Source organism: Panthera leo, chromosome A3 (assembly GCF_018350215.1).
Source record: "Panthera leo isolate Ple1 chromosome A3, P.leo_Ple1_pat1.1, whole genome shotgun sequence".
Taxonomy (NCBI): Eukaryota; Metazoa; Chordata; class Mammalia; order Carnivora; family Felidae; genus Panthera; species Panthera leo.
The window spans coordinates 65,463,423-65,484,592 of record NC_056681.1 but is presented as its reverse complement, the minus strand read 5'-3'; the positions used below and the strand labels follow the sequence as shown (position 1 = coordinate 65,484,592).

Sequence of the window (21,170 nt, the reverse complement as noted above, 5' to 3'; positions counted from 1 at the left end):
CCTGTGCACATGCACACGCACTCAGGGTCACTTGCCTTCACAGCAAGGCACAGAAAGTCTGATTCTTCCAGTGGGCCAGAATTTTACTGACCCCAGCTAGAGACGCATGGGCTATCTATTAGGGTCTTGCCCCAGTACAAGATCCCCTGATTTACTGAAAACAATTGCGCCCACCCCTCCTTAGATGCGTAGCTTAGGTGTATGTATTAGTGAATATAGTCACCTCACCTCTATGTGTGCCTGCCCACCCCGAAGGATGTACATCGTCATACCCACCCTCTTCCTGCAAATGCTGAAGATGTGGTGGACCTACGTGGAGAACAGGGTCGTGGGTCCCAGGACGAGCCTCATAGGGATATGGGTGATAGACAAAGGTGAAGAGATGGGGAAGTATCCAGGAACTAGGAAGTTCAGGGAGGGGTGGGGAGAGCTGTGTGACTCTCAGTTGGGCTCCCTAAGGACCCGAAGGTGTCGTGAATGGTGGGAGAATGGGTGGGAGAATGGTGGGAGAATGGGTGGGAGAATGGTGGGAGGTGGGTGGGGCACGTGCAAGAGCCACAGAATCAGAGAGGCTGCGAAACGGGCACAAGAGCGCACGCACCAAGGCCCAGCTATGCACACACCACTCTACCAAGGAAGACCAGAAACGGGCGAGTGAAACCAACCCGGAGCTCATGGGGAGGAAGAAAAGAGTAGAAAGACAAAACTGGAAGGTTAAAAAGTGAAGGAGGGAAGGTAACACGAAGGAGAGCCTTCCTTGGTCACCACGCTCAGAAGTGCGGGGAGAGGGGTGTCAGGAGTGCTAACCTCTAGATGCAAAACAGGGAGAGAACACCAGCTGGGTGCTCACAGTGTCCAAGTTCCAAAGCATCTGATAAGAGGAAGACCCTAGACTTTTAGTGTTTAAAGCTACGTGTGTGCACATGTGTATGCACATGCAGGCAGTTATGGGGGGAAAAATGAGCCGAAGGATGCTCCCCAGCAGTGCTATATTGGGCAGAGGGCATGTCGGCCGCCCAGGTATGCCACGGTACACCAGTGCTAAGGGAGACCGGTCCTGGGAGCAGCGGCCCACAGCCCCCGTCCTCAAGCCTTGACAACTTATCTCCCTTGGGAGACCTGCCGAGTGTGGGAACACACCTCACCGGTGACTTCGATTCACTGCCAATATGCCAGGAAAGACAGAAGAACTCGGTCACAGACTAAGCTGCTGTGGGTATTTCAAATCTCAACCCTCTAACCCTCATGGGGAGGGCTCATGTGTGACTTTTTCTCTCCAAGGAGACATGAAAAAGCTGGAGAAATATCCAGGGGCTCTCAGCGGATGAAACCTGTGAGATCCTGGAGGGCAGGAGTTGTGTGTTCCTCCTGGTTCTGAGGGACATGTACAGCTGGTATACAGGCAGTGCTCGGTGGACTGTCCAGAGGAAGGAACAGAGATGGACAGTGAGCCAGCCATGTATCTCTCATTTACTAGAAAAGTAACAAGGGTGACAATCTATTTGGGTTATGATCCTCGTGCCGGAGCCAGGAGGCCCAGGTAGGGACGACCTGCAGTTTCTGCCATGACAGTAAAGCCCCTGCAAACAATTTCAGTGCCCTGGGCTGCCTGCCCCTTGGGGACATGGAAGGTTCCACCCTGGGCTGCCTGCCCCTCGGGGACATGGAAGATTTCACCCAAGCTTTGTCCCTTGCTGCTTTCTGGAGACCGCGTGAAAGCAAAGGGAAATGAAAGATAGGAGATGCAAGGATGCAAGGATGCCATTTGGTTGAATTATTTTTAAGGAGTAGAAGGTCCTGTAAGTCATTCCTTTTGGAAGACACATTAAAAATCCACTTGATTATGAAGCCACCTAGGGTCTCTCTGACCCCCATTTCTAATGTCCTATGATTATAACTGTATTTATTTCACCAAGAATTAAAAGCATGCCTTCGAAATCAACTGTTGTGAACACAGATAACATCCAAACTCTCAGTCATGCTCTTCTCCCACTTGCTTAGTTAGGAGGACTCTACCTTCACTGTTGAATCACCTTGCTTCCTTACCCCTAGCAACCTTCCCTAATAACCAATCCAATACTAGTTGGTAAGGATAAGAGACAATGAAGTCCGGTGGTCAAGGGCTCAGACTCTTCTAGAACAGACCATCTGGGTTTGAATGGGGCTCTTTCACACAGCAGCTGTGTGATCTGGGGAAAATTAATTTGACCCCTCTGTTGTTCTACTCTCTTTGTTGTAAAATGAAGACGGTAAGTGCATTGATCTCATTAACACTGTTATGAGATTAAATAATATTCGATGAAGTACTGAAATCGGGACATGGGAAGTACCCGGTGAACGTTGGCTCTTATTATTACTGTGGCTATTTCCACCTCCTTAGTGTTTCTTGGGTCTGCTGCTTCTACTCCGTTCCCCCATCATCTCATAAAGAAAGGTTGTTGCTTGTGCATGGTCTCACACTGTTTATAAACAGTGTGGAGCTACTGACATGTCAGCTAGCTACTTTTCCGTTCCAATGAGATAATGACATAAACCAATTCACATTTTCCTCGCAGGCTTTAGCTCTGGGGTCACACGGCTCTTGGCACAACATCCAGAGATGCCAACCTGACTCTGAGCCACGCTCATTCTGCAGAGTGTGCCTCACGCTGGAAGGCTGTAGACAACTCCTTTAATTTTGATCAAACACAATGAAGAAAGCAAGGAGAGCTCAGAGAGATAAGGATTTTCTTAGGGAGCCTGGAGGAGGCAGGGGAGGGTGGGAGTGGCAGAGAAGAAAGCCCAGAATTTCAATGTTAGAAATATTTACCTCGTCGGGAGTTTCCTGTTTCTTTAATCCCGCACACTTCGTAATTATGAGCTCATGGCATCGCTTGTGGACCACGCAAGTGCAAACTGCAAACAGCAAAAAATGGAAGGCTGAGCGACAAGTGGGGGGTAGGGAGGTGCCCAACCCAAGATTCAGCTCTGAGCAGAGGGCTGAGGGGAGCCACGCCCCTTCTGTCACCAAGTCTTAAAGTAATATCCTGGCTGAAGCCCTTCGTGCTTCGTCATTTCAAAGCACTTTGCCATCAGAGCCATTAGGGTTTCCTAAATGCTCTGGAGAAGAACGCACCACTCACACCCAGAGGGCGTCAGCACTTTTCTCTAGTTCCAGAAGTACCGATCAATTTCCCTGCTTCTTTACGCCAAGGTCAGGGAACAGTTTCCCTTCCGTGAAGCAGGTCTATTAAAGGTACTGCAGCAGCTTTGTGGTCCACTCTGGAACGTCAATGTTGGCAGGTGCGATAGCAAACACTGCAGCAGGGGAATGGATGTCTTGTGGCACAGGAGTTCTTAAGCTTTTTGATCTGGCTGTGCCCTTACGTGCTGAATATTTTTGTTTAATTTCATAGCGGCCTGTAGCTGTGTCATCAGTGTCATGGGGCAGGGTGGTGGAAGAGGTAAGCAACTGTTTGTACACGTGATACCCTAAGGACATGGGAAGGTCCAAAAGAACCTATCCAAGTTCCCCAGGGGTGAGACCCGACTTAACCAGTGGCTGACATGACCACAAGCGCATATCCACCCTCCAGTCCTGGACAACCTGACCTAGTATTTTTGCCAAAGAACCAGAAATAAACAATCTGCAGTAACTTCAAGTGAGTCTTAAATGCTTAAGAGCTAAAGATTCCACAGTAGAGACTAAAAAAAGAGAATCAGCAAGGGCCATTGGGTGATAGGAGTGAAACGAGGTGAGGGAACTTCTCCAGGGAGCGAGAGAAGGAGGGAGCAGACAGGAGATACAGAGCCCGGCTCCTTGTAGAGTGGGGCCTCCAAAGGGCCTTCGACTATTGTGTCTCACCAGGAAAGATGCTAAGACCCCTAGGACACCTGGGGATGGGTGGCACCCCCAGGTACTCTGCTCTCATATGTGAATGCAGGAGCCAGGGCCAGGCGGGGACAAAGAAAAGCAGGGTCTTGCTTCTCAGAGAGGGACCATAAGCAGGCAAACAGTATGGAGCCTTCAAATGTTGTCAAACCCAGCACATGCTTCCCGTGTCACTGATCCCGATAGGCCTGCGGGCCCCCAAGGATTTAGTTCATACAATGTCTCTTACCTTGACACTGGTATCCCTGCTTTCCTATGACACCCCTGAAAAGAAGAATACAGCCTTTTAATAAAATTTAGCAGGTCAAAAACCATACAAAGCCACCCCATTCTGGCCACCACCCACAATGCTCTGAGTACACGGGAGGATCAGCTAGTGGTTTCACTCCCACTTGCAGGGTGCTTTAATATCAGCATCAGAGGGTAGACCCAGTGCTTGGATGAATATAGAGTTTGGTCAGTATCAGGTCTTGGCTCCCTAGACAAACAGCCCTTCCAGTGGGGCCATTAGTGTTCTGGAAAGCCACAAAGACTCTGCCTGCTCAAGGCAGGCCTTGATTAGTCAAAAGTGCTGTTCCTTGTGGGTAATCATGTAGGCAGGCTGCAGCTTACAGATACATTTCCTGGGCATTCCAGAAGCAGTCAAGAGTTCCAGGTCAGTCTGTGGCCAGGACTAGGGGTTCAGTGTACTGTGTGGTGAAGGCCAATGTTAGAGGTTCCCTCCATGGCAGGTGTAGGGTTCCCTGGAGCAGGGTTTGGGTCAGCATGGATGGACAAGATGGACCATCTGGACCAATGGACACAGAACAATCCAACCAACCTGGCCTGGGCCCTGTCCTCAGTGAACCACCACCAAATGGCCAGGGGCAATCTGCAATTCCCAGCCCAGCAAGAGCAGCCGGACGTCACTTGGGGGCAGTGCCTCAGGAAGCCTAGAACCCCGTGGAGCTCACCATGGGCTCAGAGGAGAGCTGAATCCATAAATCTCAGCACTCACAGCCTACTCCCTCCAAATACACAACTTATGACCGAAATACAGAAAACGGAGGTCAGAGGGCAGAAGCAGCCTTGGGGGTGAAATGTGTCTGTGGGTGGGAGTGGGGTGTTATTTCTGCTTCCATTGAGTCGAGTTTGCTCTGATCGGCACCGCCTCAGATGCCCATGCCAACCTCGGTGGCTAGTCCTGGAAAACCACAAGGACAAGACAAGCCACTCCTGGACACCTGGGGAATCCAGGGGGTCTCAGAGTCCAATTCAAACATCCCCGGGCATGGTCCATGCTGCAGACTGGCCTCACTCTTTCTCCGCCACACAGGATCCGAGTGTACTGGCAAACTTCAAGAGCTCAGAGAGGTTGCCAGAAAGGCTGGTGGGATGTCAGAAAAAGCTTTCAGTCGGGCCTCTGACACTTCATACCTGGGGGATGCCAGACTAGTCTTGTTTTCATTTCTGAGCCTCGGTACTGTTGTTAATGAAATGGATTTGATAATACAAAGTTCGTAGGACACTGGGAAGATTGAATTAGACATTTTCAGTGCCTAAGAGAAAGGCTGGCACATGGTAGGTATTCCTTAAAATCCCCCCTCCAATACCCAAGCGAGTGCCCCTTATCCTTCTCCACTTCCTCAAAAGGCCTACAACCTGTCTCTGCCTACCAAATCCCAGTCATCATGAAAAAAGAAATGCCACCTCCTCTAGGAAGCCTTCCCTGAGCACTCCAGCCAATGCTGTTCTCTCACTCCTCTGAAATCTGGCCACCCTGGTAGCACCACTGTTAGAACAGTTATTAACAACTGCTTGGAATTACAGGTATTGGCATTCAAGTATTTTTTAAGCTTTATAATGGAAAAACTCAGATGTATACAAAAATAAAGAGATAAATGTAACAGGCCTATCACCCACCTCCAACAGTGATCAACACGTGGCCAGTATTATGTCCTTTACCCCAAGCCCCTGTCCTCTCCTTGCAGATCATTTTCAAACAAATCCCAGACACCATATCATTTGTAAATAATTAAGCTTGTGTCTCTAAAAGAGAAGGATTCTTAAAAAAAAATACATCACAATATACCATTACTAGTTATAAACTTTTAACTCCTTAAACGTGATATGTGATATGATTCTAAGTATTAAGTCACCAGGAACCATGGTTTGTTCTTTCCATTTATCCCCCCTTCCCAAGCACTAAACATTCACTTAACCTTCCAGAAAAGTCTTCTCCAATCAAATAGAGGACATAAAGCACATCAGCACTTTAAAAATAAAGTTTCTATTCTCCTACACCACTTCCCCGACTCCTTGCCTCAGAGAAGGCATAGCTAGAGGTTCCCGGGAGAGAGGGCCTTACCAGATAAAATCTCTGCAGTGGGAGCAGTAGGTGGGCTGCCGAAGGTAGGTGGCCATGAACTTGTGGCCGTTGACCTGGTGGACCCTGCGCCTGACGGCCCCCTGCCGCTTCCTGGGCCGCATACGCTCCCTGAACACTCGCTCTTCATTGTCTTTAGGGGCTGGGGAAGGACAAGAGCAGAGAAGAGAACACAATCTGAGTTAGCACACCTCACAAGAGACCACCCACCCCACTCTCGGTGCCTGGAGTGGGAGAGGCGTGGGGGCAGCATTCACTGGCTGAGGGGCTCTGGGGTCTGAGCCTCACTGCCCAGCCCCAGCAAGGGAGCACCACTCAGGGCAGGAAGGCCCAAAGTGTGCCTTTCCCTGCACCAGTGGCGCCCTCCAAATCCATCCCAATCCCAGTCCTGCCCTGGTCCTGTGGCTGCTCCATCCCCCGGCTGCAAGGGTGTGGGAACCCAAAGGCTCAAGGTGCACACTTTATTGCAGCTTCTTGCAGTGTGACCTTAGACAGCAGCGTTTCCCTGCCTGGAGCCTCTGAAGGCCTGGCCCTCTGTAAATGGGAATAACAGTGCTGAAAACACAGGGTGCTGTGGAGTCGGTGGTATGAGCCCTCTGCACCCAGCCGCCTGGCCCAGAGAAGCAGCCACCAAATCTGACTTTTCTTCCTTCCCCTCTTCCAGCCTAGGACAACCAGGAGCCTTTTCCCGAAGGTCAAAAGGAAAGGGAAATATAACCCTGTAAGAGCGGTTTTCCAGAAGGCTCAAGACCCACCACCGTGGACTTTAAGACCTCACTGGAGACCAAAAGACTGTCCCCATTTCTTCCTTCCTTCCACAGGAGAGGTTGCTGCAAACCTAAGTAAGTCCTGCAAGGGGGCTAATAAATGACAACAACAATAATAGCGATTGTTATGGACTGAATGCTTATGTCTCCCCCCTCCCCAACTCACATGCTGATGCTCTACCCGCCAATGAGATGCGGTCATGGTGGTGGGATTCCCAGGATGGGGTTAGTGCCCTTAGAAGAGGAAGAGATGTGAGCTCTCTATTTTTTGAAGACACGGCAAGAAGGTGGGTGTCTACAAGGCGGGAAGAGGGCCCTCACCTGACCATGCTGGCACCTTGATCTCAGACTGACAGCCTCCAAAACTATGAGAAATACATTTCCACTGTCGAAACCACCCCGTCTATGGCATTTTGTCATGGGAGCCCAGCAGATTAGTACAATGATAATAACGGCTAACGCTCACAGAGGGCTTACTCTGTGGCAGGTGCTCACTGAATCCTTACAACCACCTTTTCTTGAAGGATACTGATAGCATCCCCCCTTCATAGGTGTGCCACCTGAGGAATAGAGAGTTCACGTCTCCTGTTCTTGCAAACACAGCTACCAAGTGGTGGAGCCCAGGTTCTAACCCAGACAGAGGGGAGAAGCCACCGTTCCACTGTCCACACACTGCTTTGGGGGACAGCCCACTTTCCCAACAGCAAAGCCTCAAAGCTCTCATAACACAAGGGCTGAGTTGCCTTTAGCTTCCCCGAGGGCAGGGAAGGCAGGCTCTACTCTCCTGCCTGGTTCCCAGTACTAGTGCAGGCCCTGGAAGGTCGCCTACATGGCACTGAAAAAGCTCCATGCTCCCAAAAGTCCCCCCACACTCAATATGCCACCGTGGCGGTACCATTACCGGGGAGAAGAAACACGGCTCCTCCCAGACCCCTTTGAAAATAAGGTTCTTTGCAATGGAGGGCACCTGTGTGAGCCAAACAGCTGCTGACTCCAAGGGCAGCTGTGGGGTCAAGGCAGAGAGGGTAGGGGTGGAGGGACGTAAAACTGGAGGAGGGAAAGGCAAGACAGAAGCACATGCCCAGTGTGGGCTTTTAGAGGGAAGCAGCCTCCAAGCAGACAGGCAGAGCTGCTGATCCCCAGCACAGACCCTGAGACCCCAATGGGGGTCTGCCTGCAGACCCCCCACTTCCTGGCCCCCAGCCTGCCTGGGTCCCCTTTCTAACTGGTGCTTATTATTTCAAAAAGTCTCTGACACAGAAAGATATGGAATATGGAAAGCCCACCTCCTACCCTGCCACAGCCTAGGGACTAAGACCCAGGTGACCAAATTCTTATGGGGACATCCCAGCTGTTTTATTTATTTTATTTTTTTAATTTACTTTTCCAGTTCTGTTTTAACACAGAGACATGCACACACACACACACACACGAAGAAATCTGGCAACCATCACCCAATTGTGCAATGATAGGTGACTTCCATTTCTGCTTCCTACTTTTCACTGCATTCAGAATATTCTACCATTTTTATAAGCAGGAAAAAAAAAAACCATGGTTAATAAAAAAAAAAAAAAGAGTCTATGCAAATTACTTGCTACAAACCTCATCTACAAAAATCCAGACACCAATTTCCAGGCCCGGGCAGCTGAGGCCAGAGGATGGAAATTCTCTGCAAAAGGCAACCTTTAACTGCCTTCACCGGATTCCCCATGGGACACATTGAAATAGTAAGTTGGCCTCCTATTGCATTTAAGGTGCAATTTGATTTGCAAATCCCTCAAGCTTACTAGTCATTTTGACCCTGGAGCGTTGTGTTTTCGGTGAAACTCACGATGAGTCCAATCTAGTTTCCTCAAGGGAGTCCTGCTGGAACGGGGGTTACAGGTATCCCTGAGGGCCTCATTTCTCAACTTTTTACAGAAATGACCAGCGACCAAATCAAACTTCTAGACTCTGTTTCCAATGATTTGATACGTTAACACAGCAACCCATTAATTTAACCCCACCGATTTTTAAAGATCTCTTGGAGGGATACACTCACACCTGGAGAGAAGCTGTTTAATGTCTGTGGCGGGTGAGAGGAGGGTCCTGGGGACAGGTTAGACAGACAGCCAAGAATAATTCCCCTTAGTCTGACTGTCAGACTGAACTTTCCCCCAAAGGTTCTGCCACTCCTGCCCCCAGAGCACATCCACACTGCCCCATGAGTTACATTCTGTGTCAAAGATGCGAGAAAACAGAAGGCTATAGGAGGGGAAGAACACAGGTAAACCTCATGCTCCCTTGAGGACCTCCCCACCTGCCATGTACACAGTAGTAGTAGGACAGGCAATAGGAGAAAGGGGACGGGGCCCCTGGTCGGTCAGCACACTCCCTCCCACATTCCTCTGGACAGGGAAGCCGAGGGTCCGGCCAGAGCATCTCTCTGCCTGTCACCCACATGTCTGGATCATGAGGGGAGCCGCAGGGTTCCTCGGCCCCACAGAACCTCCCTGCCGGGCCTGGATTCACCAGCAGAAACTGGTCCCTTGAGCATTTCCTGCTGCTGTCAAGGGTCTCAATTAAAATTCAGTTCCTGTGGGGTAATGCATCACACACGTGTATATGTGAGTGTGTGGTGTGAGTGTGACAGGATTTATAAATGTATATAGATGTGTATATAAAAATCAGTTAATAGATTAGATATTAAACATATCATGAATAATTTCTATTATTTATAGACATACATAATACAGACCAATAAAGTATTATTACATTTATTTACATCATGAACATAGTATAACCGTATAATTACAATATTAATATTATGATCATGTTTTAATCATAATATTATTAATATAGAATATGTAATAGGATATAAACCTATGTAGTTTGGCTAAACCATTTGAAGGTAGCAAACACAGTGACACCTTATCCCTAAATACTTTAGCCTTCATCTCCTGAGAACAAAGCCATTCTCTTACATAACCACAGTCTTAGAGTCAGGAAATTGAACATTGCTGTAACATTATCTAACATATAGTTCATTTTCAAATCTCTCCAATTGTCCTCCCCCAAAATACCTCTTATAGTTGTTGGGGCTTTAAATTTTTTCAGAAGCTACTTAGAGCTCATGCCTTGCATTTAGTTGCTGTGTCTCTTTAGCCTTCTTAATCTAGAACAGCTTTGTTTTCTTTTTATGACACATTTATGTTGTCTTATGGAATGTTCCACAATCTGGATTTGTCTCTTTCCTCCTGATTAGCTTCAAGTTAAATGGCAAGAATACCACAGAGGTCTATGTATCAACACATCCAAATATATCCATTAAGATCCCTAGAGACAACTGTGTAAATGACATGAGCATAAAATTTATGGGGGAGACATAAAATATTCACTCTTCCTAGGAATTTTTAAAATGCAAAGCAGAGCAGTCCGCTGACTTACCATATAATACCTAATAAAGAAACAAATTTGCTTTAAAATGGTATTATCCACAGTATACCTACACAATGTGACATAACATTTCCAAAAGTGATATTATAATAATAGCAAATACCACAAAGAGACTCACATCCTTTCATTTGAGTTCCTTAGCTATTAACTCTAAGTCAATAATTAAACTAAAAGCTATGTAATTTACAGATGTTCCCCATCACATATCTAATTTGGCCAACAAAGAGAAGTAACTTGATTGTCTAACATTAAGAGAATGGTCTAGGGGTGCCTGGGTGGCTCAGTCAGCTAAGTGTCATACTTGAGCTCAGGTCATGATCTCACAGCTCATGGGTTCGAGTCTTGCATCTGGCTCTGTGCTGACAGCTCAGAGCCTGGAGCCTGCTTTGGATACTGTCTGTCTGTCTGTCTGTCTCTCTCTCTCTCTCTCTCTCTCTGTCCCTCCCCTACTTGTGCTCTGTCTCCCAAAAATAAATACATAAACATTTTTTTAAAAAGAGAGAGAATGGTCTAATGAATTATATTACATCTATAGCAATTTAAAAACAGTAAGTGGAGACTATGTAGGAACATGAGGAAATGTGATAGAATACTGTAAACAGAATTCACAAGAGCACAAACCTATGGAAAACACATTTGCAGGTTGAAGGTAACAAAAGTGAGAGTTCCTATGCTCTACTAGGATTATGGGTTTATGTATTGTACATAGTGTTTGAAAACAATGTTCTCTAATGTTCCTTAATGACTTTTAAAAGCAGTTCTCTGTGCCTAAGGGTCCTTTGTGCTGCGGAAGCGGGAGGCTGCCTGGCATGAACGAGGAGACAGGCTGCAGTGCAAAGGGGGACAGGACAGATTTCATCAGCTTCACAGCCACCGGTGCTTCTAAACTGAGCGAAGAGTCACCCTGACCTGCCTCCCGACGCCCGCTCTGAAGGATGCTCACTGCTGTCACTGGATGCACCCAATTACGCCCACCTGGTGGGACCCTTCGTTTGCAGCAGCCCCAGAGGCAAAATCAGGCTAGCTTTCCTCCCAGAACCCCCATCTGGCCCTTTCCAGATCCTTTGTTTTATGGGTGCGTCTGCCACACAGCAGAAGGGGAGACCGTAAGTCACGGAGAGACCAACAAAAAGCCGGATCACTTCTGCCAAACTTTCTGTGGAAACGCAGATTTGGTCGGTCAGATATAATGACAAGAGTTCACAGAGGCATCAAGCGAAGCAGCGAATCCTCTGGAGCAACCCTGAGATCCTCTGTAACCTCAGCCTCCAGCAACATTCCTGGCAGGTTTCCCACGTGGTTCGATTAGTCTATCAACTTCAGGCTCCTAGGAGCTTTACACGATGAGCATCCTAGGGCCCCCATGCTCAGAAGAATCTAGGACAGCCTGCAGGCAGGTGGCAGAGCAGCAAAAAGAGCCGACGCGTTGCAGTTACGACTGTTAGTCTCTCCTCACCTGGCCCCTTTTCCCAGGGCTGAGACCTCCCTGTTGCAACCACAGGGACACTCTTGCACACAGAGAAAAGCAGCTCCTGGCACCAGTCTGATCGTTGAAGATCTCACTGCTCCGCCATGTCCTCCCTCACCCCACCTCACCACCTCTTACACAAAAAGGGAGCTGGCTTGACAGGACTGAACACCATCCCCTACATGAGGTGACAGACACCCTTCACCTCCACACACCTGGGATATCTTTCAGTTTAAGAATACCGAGCAGGGAATTTCTGACAGGCCCAGACCCATGAACACCTGGATGCCAGCACTTCCTTCCAGGTCACATGTAGCAAGGACGGCCAAACCCAAGGATCGACCCTGCCCAAGACCCTTGACCAGAAGCCTGGACCAGACTGACCAATATGCATGACCAGCAGCCTCTGGGTACCACTGCTGTTCCTCACCACAGGACAGTTACCTATCCTTATGCTCAGGGGCACATGGGGGTCTTTTCCACAAGCAAATATGCTGTGGGGTCGTCTTTATTTTTTTCTGACTTCTCTCTTTTGACCTCTTCTGCCAATATGGTTGAACTAGGCATTAGGAGACCAGACAAATGTTGCCTCTGCCCCAAACTTGCTTTATGTTCTAGACCAATTCATTCAATGTCTTTGGGCTTTTGCTTTCTTATCTATCAAGCAGGAGTAATGCAATGGCTCAGCCTAAACCCCAAGCTCATGCGCTTCTCTTTTTCTTCCTGGTGCGAACACAATACCTCCTTACTGCGGGGGTGGGGGGTGAAACAGCCTCACTCCCCACCCTGCGAAACCTGCTCAGTCACCCCCTAATTGCCCCACCCTGCTGGGGCCCAGCTGCCTCCAGATGTTCCACACCTGTCACTGTGAGTAAGAGAGAGTCAGCATTATCTCTCCCCACCCCATCCATTAGGAGCTTTAGAAAAACAACTCCATCTTCAGACTTGGCAAGCTTCCAGGAAGGTTGGGCTGGGCGAGGGACACTGACTCAGTTCTGGGACTCAGAAATGTAACGGGTTTGGGGAAAGGCTGGGGACCTTCTCAGAAGGCTTTTCTTAGAAGCCAAGCCAAGAATGAATCCAGTCCTCGAAGGCAGGTAATTTCACAATACAAAGAAAACTCAACCATCCTCGTAGTTTTGGTCTAAGTAACTGTCAAACCTGAGAAATGGGAAGCTGAAAAATAACAGCTACAATTTATGGGGCCCCTGCCATGCGCTGAGTACCATTCTGAGCACCTCACATCCATGAAATACTATTCCGTGCCCATGAGGTACTATTACATACACATGAGGTGCTGTTCCATATTCATGAGGTACTATTACATATCCATGAGGTGCTGTTACATACACATGAGGTACTGTTCCATATTCATGAGGTACTGTTACATATCCATGAGGTGCCGTTACATACACATGAGATATTACTGCATATACATGAGATATGTAAGCAACTTACATACATCCTCTAATACCAAGGAGTGGTATTATTCTCGACTTACAGACAAAGAAACCAAACCTTCAAGAGACTAAATAACTTATTTGTTGAAGGTCATACAGTTAATAAACAGTAAACGTCAGTTCAGAAATTCCCACCTTGGCCCATCCAGTCACACCTCCCAAGGATGGAGGGATGGCCCGGGGGTCCCACTTGTACCCAACTGTGTGGACAGAAGTCACCTCCTGCTGCTGTCCACCTCCCTCTCCACACGTCCACCTCTGCTCTCGTCTGGAGACGTAGGAAAGGAAGCTTAAAGGGACTGATTAGTTCATGATCCACCCACATGATGGCATTTAATGCAGTGGTTTAAGAAAGGCAGATATGCTGAATCCATCAAGAAACAATAAATAGAAAAAAGAAAACTAAGAAATGTGTGTATAGTCTGTATGTATATAATGAGAAAGAGAAAAGAATAAGCATACTCAAACAACTTAAGTGAAAAGACACACTGAAAATCTTCGAAGGGAATAAAATAAACCGTTCATCTAAAAACGTTTACTATGTGGATAATGGATATCAGGCACTGTTCTGGACACAGACTCCACACCACAAAGGATGGCCTGTGGCCACTCTCTCAATTATTGCCCTCGGATATTCTAGATTTGGTCCTTAATACACAGATCTCCACTAACAAAGCAACAAATACAAGGTTATTCCAGACAACGGTGGTTATGGCTTGGGGGGAGAGCCTAATAGAAGCCAGACAGAACCCTTCCCATTCCGTCTCTGAGGGGTTAATTTTCCCTCTCAATAATTCTCTGGTCTGCCTTTATGGATTTATTGGTGAAAAGATACAAGATAAATGGAAAGAAGACAAAACCACCCCCAAAACTAGGTACTGAAAATCAAAGAAGCAGTGACTTGACTTTTTTATTTGCCATGAGGAAAATAGGTTATAATATTTTCAAGTGGAATTAATGCTTCATGAGCATGAGTTTTAAGTATTAAGTAAATATTTATGTGATGCCAGAGAATATGTTCTACATGCTGTACTCACACAATAAAGAAAATTTCTGTTCAAAACAGGAAAGAGGAAACAATGAACTCCCCGGGAGAGATTACTCCATGCTATCTATATCTTCCCAGAGAGTCACACAAGGAGAATCGGAGATGTCTGAGGGCGGAGGCTTGCTGTTGTCTACATGTTTTATTCGGTGTGGAATCTAATCAGAAGAGCACTGGGGGCATTTCAAGATTAGCATCTCAAATGTAATAGAAACTATTTCTTCTTTCTCTGCTTTCTGAATGATCTGTCCTGTGTTTATTGCAGAGTCTGAGCTCTGTCCACATAGTAAAATAAAACTTAAGCTGGTTTGTGCTTTGTAGGGAGAAAATGTGAAAGAGTCAGACGCTGATAGGTTAGGGAGAGAGCAGAGTATAAGGTGAGGTGGAGGGGCGCCTGGGTGGCTCAGTTGGTTGGGTGTCCGACTTTGGCTCAGGTCATGACCTCACGGTTCATGACTTTGAGCTCCATGTCAGGCCCTATGTGGACAGGTCAGAGCCTGGAGCCTGCTTCGGATTCTGTGTCTCCCTCTCTCTCTGTCCCTCCTCTGATCGTGCTCTGTCTCTCTCTGCTTCTCAAAAAATAAAGAAACATAATAAAAAAAAAATTCAAAGTAAGGTGGAAAACATGCTGATGGCCAGACAGTGGGATGATGATCACTGAGGGAGAATGGGGAGGGTGACCCCCCCCCAATCCCACCACCCATGTTCTGATGCAAAGCACACACATGAACACAGAGAACCATTGGACAGCAGCAATTTCACTTAAGCATGGAATGTGCTCCCCTCCTGCCCTTCTGTATTCATTCTTTCATTCATTCACTCACTCATTCATTCCCTCTCTCCCTCCTCCATCCATTCAAAATTACATACTGGAGTTACACTGGAACTTCACTGCATGCCTCTGGAACCCAGGAGAAGTCACTACTTGCCAGGAGGAAACCACGGAGCAAAACCCTCCAGGCAGACCTGCTAAAAACTCCAAGAACTTTCCCAGCCCGGGAAATCAGCCAAGTGGGGCACCAGCCAAGGGTGGGGCGAGAGGCCCCGCGGGTGCCAGGGACAGTCCTGTGATTCAGATCGCAGGAAATAGAGCTGCTGCCGCATTCCTGGGCACCTGAGCCCTAACGGAGCTTATGTCCACGAGGTTGCGTACTGTCCACTGTTCATGTTTCTAAAATACTGTATTGAAAAAGGCCTGTGGGAGAATAGTGGCAGAAGTCTGTCTCGGCAGGGCGTCCGTCCACTCCCAGGTGCTAACTGGTTATTGTGGAGAGGAGTGTCAGAGAAGGGGTGTCAATGCCAAGTGAAGGCTGGCTCCCACTTGCCTTCAAATATATAATAAGCCTTCTAATGCCACGGTCACCCCCACCAAAAATGTTATGGGGTTATAAAAAGCTCACACACATCCAGTGTTGTTGATATCAGCCCTTCCGCATCATCCGGTCAGCGGTAGGCAGAGCTCAGAAAGGTTTGAGCACAGTAAACTACCAATCATAATCTCTAGTGCCCCAGGGCCCCTAGCTACCTCATCCTGGGCTCCACCCAGCTTCTCAAAAGTGCCTGTACCATTTTCAAAGACATCACAATAAACTAACTCTGTCTTCTCCAACCTTCTTTGCTAAGGTAGTTTTGAGTCCTTGCTAATGAAGTTAAAGTTCAAAAGACAACCCATATTCTGTCCCTGAGTCATCTGGAGTCCCAGGCAGGGGTCCCAGGAAGCTGGCCAGGTGAGTAGGTCTTATTACACTGGCAGGAGAGAAGGAGTGTTTCAGGGAACTACAAGATGGAAAGAAGAAAATAAAAGGCAATGTAAGAATGGCAGGACAAAGGAGCTGGAGCAAGAAGATAAAAAGAGGTAAAGATGATTGTGAAGTCACAAAATCCAGGCTGGTAATGGGCTAAATGAAGGCCACCCCTTCCCAGGAAGTTGAGGGCTTTGTCTTAAGTACTCGATCCACCTTCGCCAGCCCTTTGGTCCATGCCGACCAAGAAGCGAGCTCACCTTCCTTCCACCCTCCCTCTTGGAAGCCCAGCCCAGTCCAGGCCCCAGGGCGCGTCACACACGAAGCTTAACACAAGTGAACAAGCCCCATGTCTTTCTACTGAAACAGCTATAAGGGCCCCAGCTCTTGTGGAACTTGGATGTTCTCCCCTGGCTCTGAAACCCTGCTTAAACTTGTGCTTTCAAATTTTATGTTCCATTAAGAGTGTGAGCAAAACTCTGCACATGGAAAGAGGGATGAACAGGTCAAAAGCAATGATGCTTTTGTTATGAACTGAAAGCATCCCATAATCCAACCCATGCTCCTTTAAGGTGCGTGCATGTGCTCTTGTGTGCCAGAGGTCTCTCTCCCACCCTCCCCCCACCCCCTGCTCCAGGTATTCTCCCCAACCAGGGGACACTGCAGTCGAGGAAACCTAATAAATCCCCAGTTACTGCTTCTTAGGGCCTCGGAAACCCCTATCTCCCCCTCAGCTGTCTTTCCTAGTGATATGGGAATGTTGGGAAAAGAACAGTCACTATTGTGAGGGAAAAAAAAATGTTTTTCTAATAACTCTGTCAAACAACAGAGCCATTCATTGAAGTTTGGGCCCTGTATCTATAAACTCCCATACAAAGAAAACAAAAACTGCCGAGAGGAAAAGAGGTGTTGGGGGTGGGGGTGGGGAGATCTTCTTTTGTTCCAGTTTAATGAACATAAGAAAATATTTTGAGGCCACAGATGCTGAAGGGTGATCCAGTTAGCTTAGGCCTTGGTGCTAATGAAATCCAAGTGAGGATCAAATTCTCCAAGTAAGTGAGTTATCTTTGTCCACAGGCAAATGTTTTTGGCCACAGGCTCTGCCTTGAATCTCAGTAACTTCTTGCCCGTATATATTCTTCATCACCAGAGCCCCGGGGAAGAAGTGGTTATGGCTCAACATTATCCAACCTCTGTTCTAAAAACATAACTCCCATCCTACACCCTATTACCTCTGGGCAACCCAAAAGTTATGTCTTTGCTTATAGAAGGTGGTACTTTCCTAATCCGGAAATCTGGGTCAAGCATACAGTACAGCGACCTCCCTGAATTTTCATTAGGGCTTGGCTTAGCAGTAACTGAGACTATGCAGCAAGGGTTAAGCTGAGGTTAAGGTCTATCACATATTTAAGAGTCAAGAACCACTGGTGATGGATTAGCATTGCCCCTGGCCAAAGCACATCTCTGCCACATCTCTGAAGTGCCAGTGAGTCTGGTTATCCCTTACTAGGTCATGAGATGCCTAAGAGGAGAGAATTGAAATGCATCTAGAAGAAAAGTGGTAAAAAGGAATTTTAGTTTCTGGCAGAAATAAGAAAGGGTTGAATGAGAGGTATCGTAGCCAATCTCCAAGATGACCCCTAGTGATCCCTGCCTCCCGATACTCACACCTTTGTGTAGCCCCCTCCTACAATGAATAGAAGCAACCTGCTGACTTATATAACCAAAAAGATTTTGTAGACTATGACTTCTGAGGCTAGGTCATAAAAGACATTGCAGGTTCCACCTTGTTCTCCCTTGGGTCACTCGCTCTGGGGAAAGCCGGCTGCCATGTCAACAGAACACTCAAGAAACCCTAGAGCAAGATCCATTTGGTAGGAAACCAAAGCCCCCTGCACACAGTCAACCCTGAATCATGAACCATGTGTGTCAGCCATGTTGGAAGTAGATCTGGCAGCTGACCAAAGCCCTGGCCAACATCCCATTGCAACCTCCTGAGAGACCGTGGGCCAGAACCATCCAACCTAAAGTTGCACCTGAATCCCTGGCCCCCCAGAAACTGTGCAAGATAACACATGTTCATTCTTGCCTGCCAAATTTAAGCTGCTAAATTTGTGGTAATTTGTTGCATATCAACAGATACCTAATTCAAGAGGTAAAACATAAGCCAAGCAGAAGAGATATAAGGTCAACATCAGAAGGAATCATTTTTTACTTGTGAGAATCGGTCATTCACTCAATCAGTGTTTACTAAGTGCCTCTTAGATGCTAGGCACTGTGTACTTTGTGTTACACACCTATCCTGCCTATGGAGAGAGAGGGGAGAAGAATAAATACTAACAGGACAGACTATATCAGATTGCTGTCACATGGATCCCAGAGTCTGTGTGAAAGCAAGTTTGGCTGACCTAGCTCTTGAATCTGGGAATTCAGAGATATTACTGGCTGTCCTAAAACCCAAAATGATCCCTGTAGGCGTTCGACTGTACTGCATAAGCTTTATCCTTTAAGTGTGAGGCTTTAACCCTGTTAAACCCTTAGATCCTCTGGGAGGGCCCTCATGAGTTTAGTTTGTGAATCTCAGATCCTATTGGGAGAGGTCAAGCTGGGAAGGGAGGAAATTGTGCTGCATGAAAAGGGGGAGGACCTAGAGAGAGTGGTGGCAAGAGACACATTTTGGAAAGTTCATATCCAAGGCTGGTGAGTGCTTGGCACATCTAAAGCAAAATATGAAATCTATTTTTTTTTTAATCTAAAACTCAGGGTGCCTGGGTGGCTCAGTCAATTGGGCGTCTGACTTCAATTCAGATCATGATCTTGTGGCTCGTGAGTTCCAGCCCCATGTCAGGCTCTGTGCTGACAGCTCAGAGCCTGGAGCCTGGAGCCTGCTTCAGATTCTGTGTCTCCCTCTCTCTCTGCCCCTCCCTACCTTGTTTTCTCTCTCTCTCTCTCTCTCTGAAAAATTAATATATTTTTTTTAATTCTAAGAATCATGGTGAGCACTGAGTAATGTATAGGATTGTTGAATCATTCATTATATTGTATACCTGAAACTAATATCACACTGTATGTTAACTATACTTGAATTTAAAAAATAAATTTAAAAATAATAGAACTTATTTACTGCATAATAACTTCTCAAAAGGGTCCTCAGGATTGCCATTATTACCTGCACTCTGCAAATGAGGGGTAAGAAAATCTAAGTGACTCACCCAAGGGTGTGTAGTTATTACGTGGTACAGCCTGATTTTGCATCAAGGTCTCTCTGGCTCCAAAGTTCATGGTTTCCCCACCATACCTCACATGTTAAAGAATATGAAATGGGACATTCCTCCAACTCTTCCCCTTTCATCTCATATGGAAACTAGGGAAAACACAAGAAAATTCAAGCATGCTGTTCATATTTCTCTAACAGGTGGCTCATAGATTTTTTTTTTAATGAACTTTCCTTCTTAAATGCTGTAAATGAAAAAAACACTACGTGAAAAATTATTAGCAGATTGGAAAGGGAGAGGCCAATTTCTTTCAAGTGAATATGGGTTTTGATGAGAAGTTCTGAACGTTGTTTTGGAAACCAGACCGCCGGCAAACTAACAGAAAATGCAAACTCACAAAGACAACTAACTCACTTTCATACATACACCAGGGAGCATAAGGGAGTGACAGAAAGACCAGAGACCCCACTTTGGGTCTATTTGTACTGATCCAGTTAGGTCATCCAGAATTTTGAAAAGCAGGAGGAGATGTGAGGTATGATGCAGGGACAAATGCAATCACCACATAGGCAACAAACTTCTGGAACAAAAGGTTTGTATTCACTCAAGTCAAGCAAGGAAGCAAGTTCCAGTTCTAAGTGTTCCCCAAATCTGACCCAAGTCATCTAGTGTCCAGCAGGAACACTGGTCATGGAGAAAAAGTCTATTCTTTTCCCCAGGTCGGTCCCCTCCTCAATCCTGAGGCTACAAACATGGAAATTTAATGCTGCTGTTTTGTTTCATTTTAATAAAAATCATCCTCTTTTTCCAAACACAGCAGTCAACAAAGGCTCAGTTCGAATCTATTACTGGAAAATTAAAAGTGAGAGGTTAAAATATCGTGTGTGTTTAAGGTAGAGAACTAACATGAAAATATGACATTATATCTTTTGCTCTTTTAAACCATTTTCCTGAGGGGAAAAAGCTTGCAGTGTTGAAGATGGCATCCCTCCTGTATTCTGCAGCTGCCCTGGCCTCTCTGGCTGTAGCCTGCACCAGACCATCTGTGGAAAGGCCACCTCTTCATGCATTTGCCGCCCAACACGGGAAGAACAAGGCAACAATTTTCCTCTTGCAGTCAGGAAGTTTGAGGCTTTTTCATGTTTATTTATTTTTGAGAGAGAAAGAGTGCAAGTTGGAGAGGGGCAGAGAGAGAGGGGAACAGAAGGTCCAAGCTGGCTCCGTGCTGACAGCAGTGAGCCCGATGCAAGGCTCGAACTTACGAACCATAAGATCATGATCTGAGCCGAAGCCAGACGCCTGACTGACTGAGCCAACCAGGTACCCCAAGTTTGAAGCTTTTTAAAAGCTTACACAATATTCCCCCCTTATTTGCAGTCAAGAAAACCCCAGTTGACTTTTGGGTGGGGAGGACCTGGCACTTGACACTCACTAACCAGAAGAACCTTTGGTTGATTCTCAACCTATCAACCTGATATGCACACCCATTAGATCCCTGATTTGGGTCTATCTGAAGTTGGTGTCTTGCTTGAAAACCTTTCTCGATATCAGAAATGCCCTCTCATTCCTCAAAGGGAATCTCATTTCCTGTTGGAGTGTGATGGCCACAGGAGTTCAGAGAAACATTTTAAGGGCAGGAAGGAAGGGAAAAAAGAATCTCTTTCAGACAGACAAGAGCCACAGTCTCTGGTCCAATCTGAATGAGAACACAGAAGAACCTGATTAAGCCCATTAACATCATTCCACCACATCGACTGATGAATGGATAAAGAAATTGTGGTTTATATACACAATGGAGTACT

At 46.8% G+C, this 21,170-nt stretch overlaps 1 protein-coding gene across 5 annotated transcripts in view; it reads right to left on the bottom strand.

Moving 5' to 3' along the window:
• Nucleotides 1-21,170, bottom strand: part of PRKCE (protein kinase C epsilon) — a 498,956-nt gene that overhangs the window by 180,681 nt on the left and 297,105 nt on the right. For all 5 annotated transcript variants that reach the window (XR_006200651.1, XM_042932183.1, XM_042932182.1 and 2 more), the window contains exons 3-5: nt 6,219-6,378; nt 4,101-4,135; nt 2,810-2,895 (exon numbers count right to left, since the gene is read on the bottom strand). Coding sequence is in view for 4 of the 5 variants with exons in the window: in XM_042932183.1 (XP_042788117.1) it covers nt 2,810-2,895; nt 4,101-4,135; nt 6,219-6,378 (281 nt within the window). In the remaining variant the exon portion in view is untranslated. The remainder of the gene's footprint in view (nt 1-2,809; nt 2,896-4,100; nt 4,136-6,218; nt 6,379-21,170) is intronic.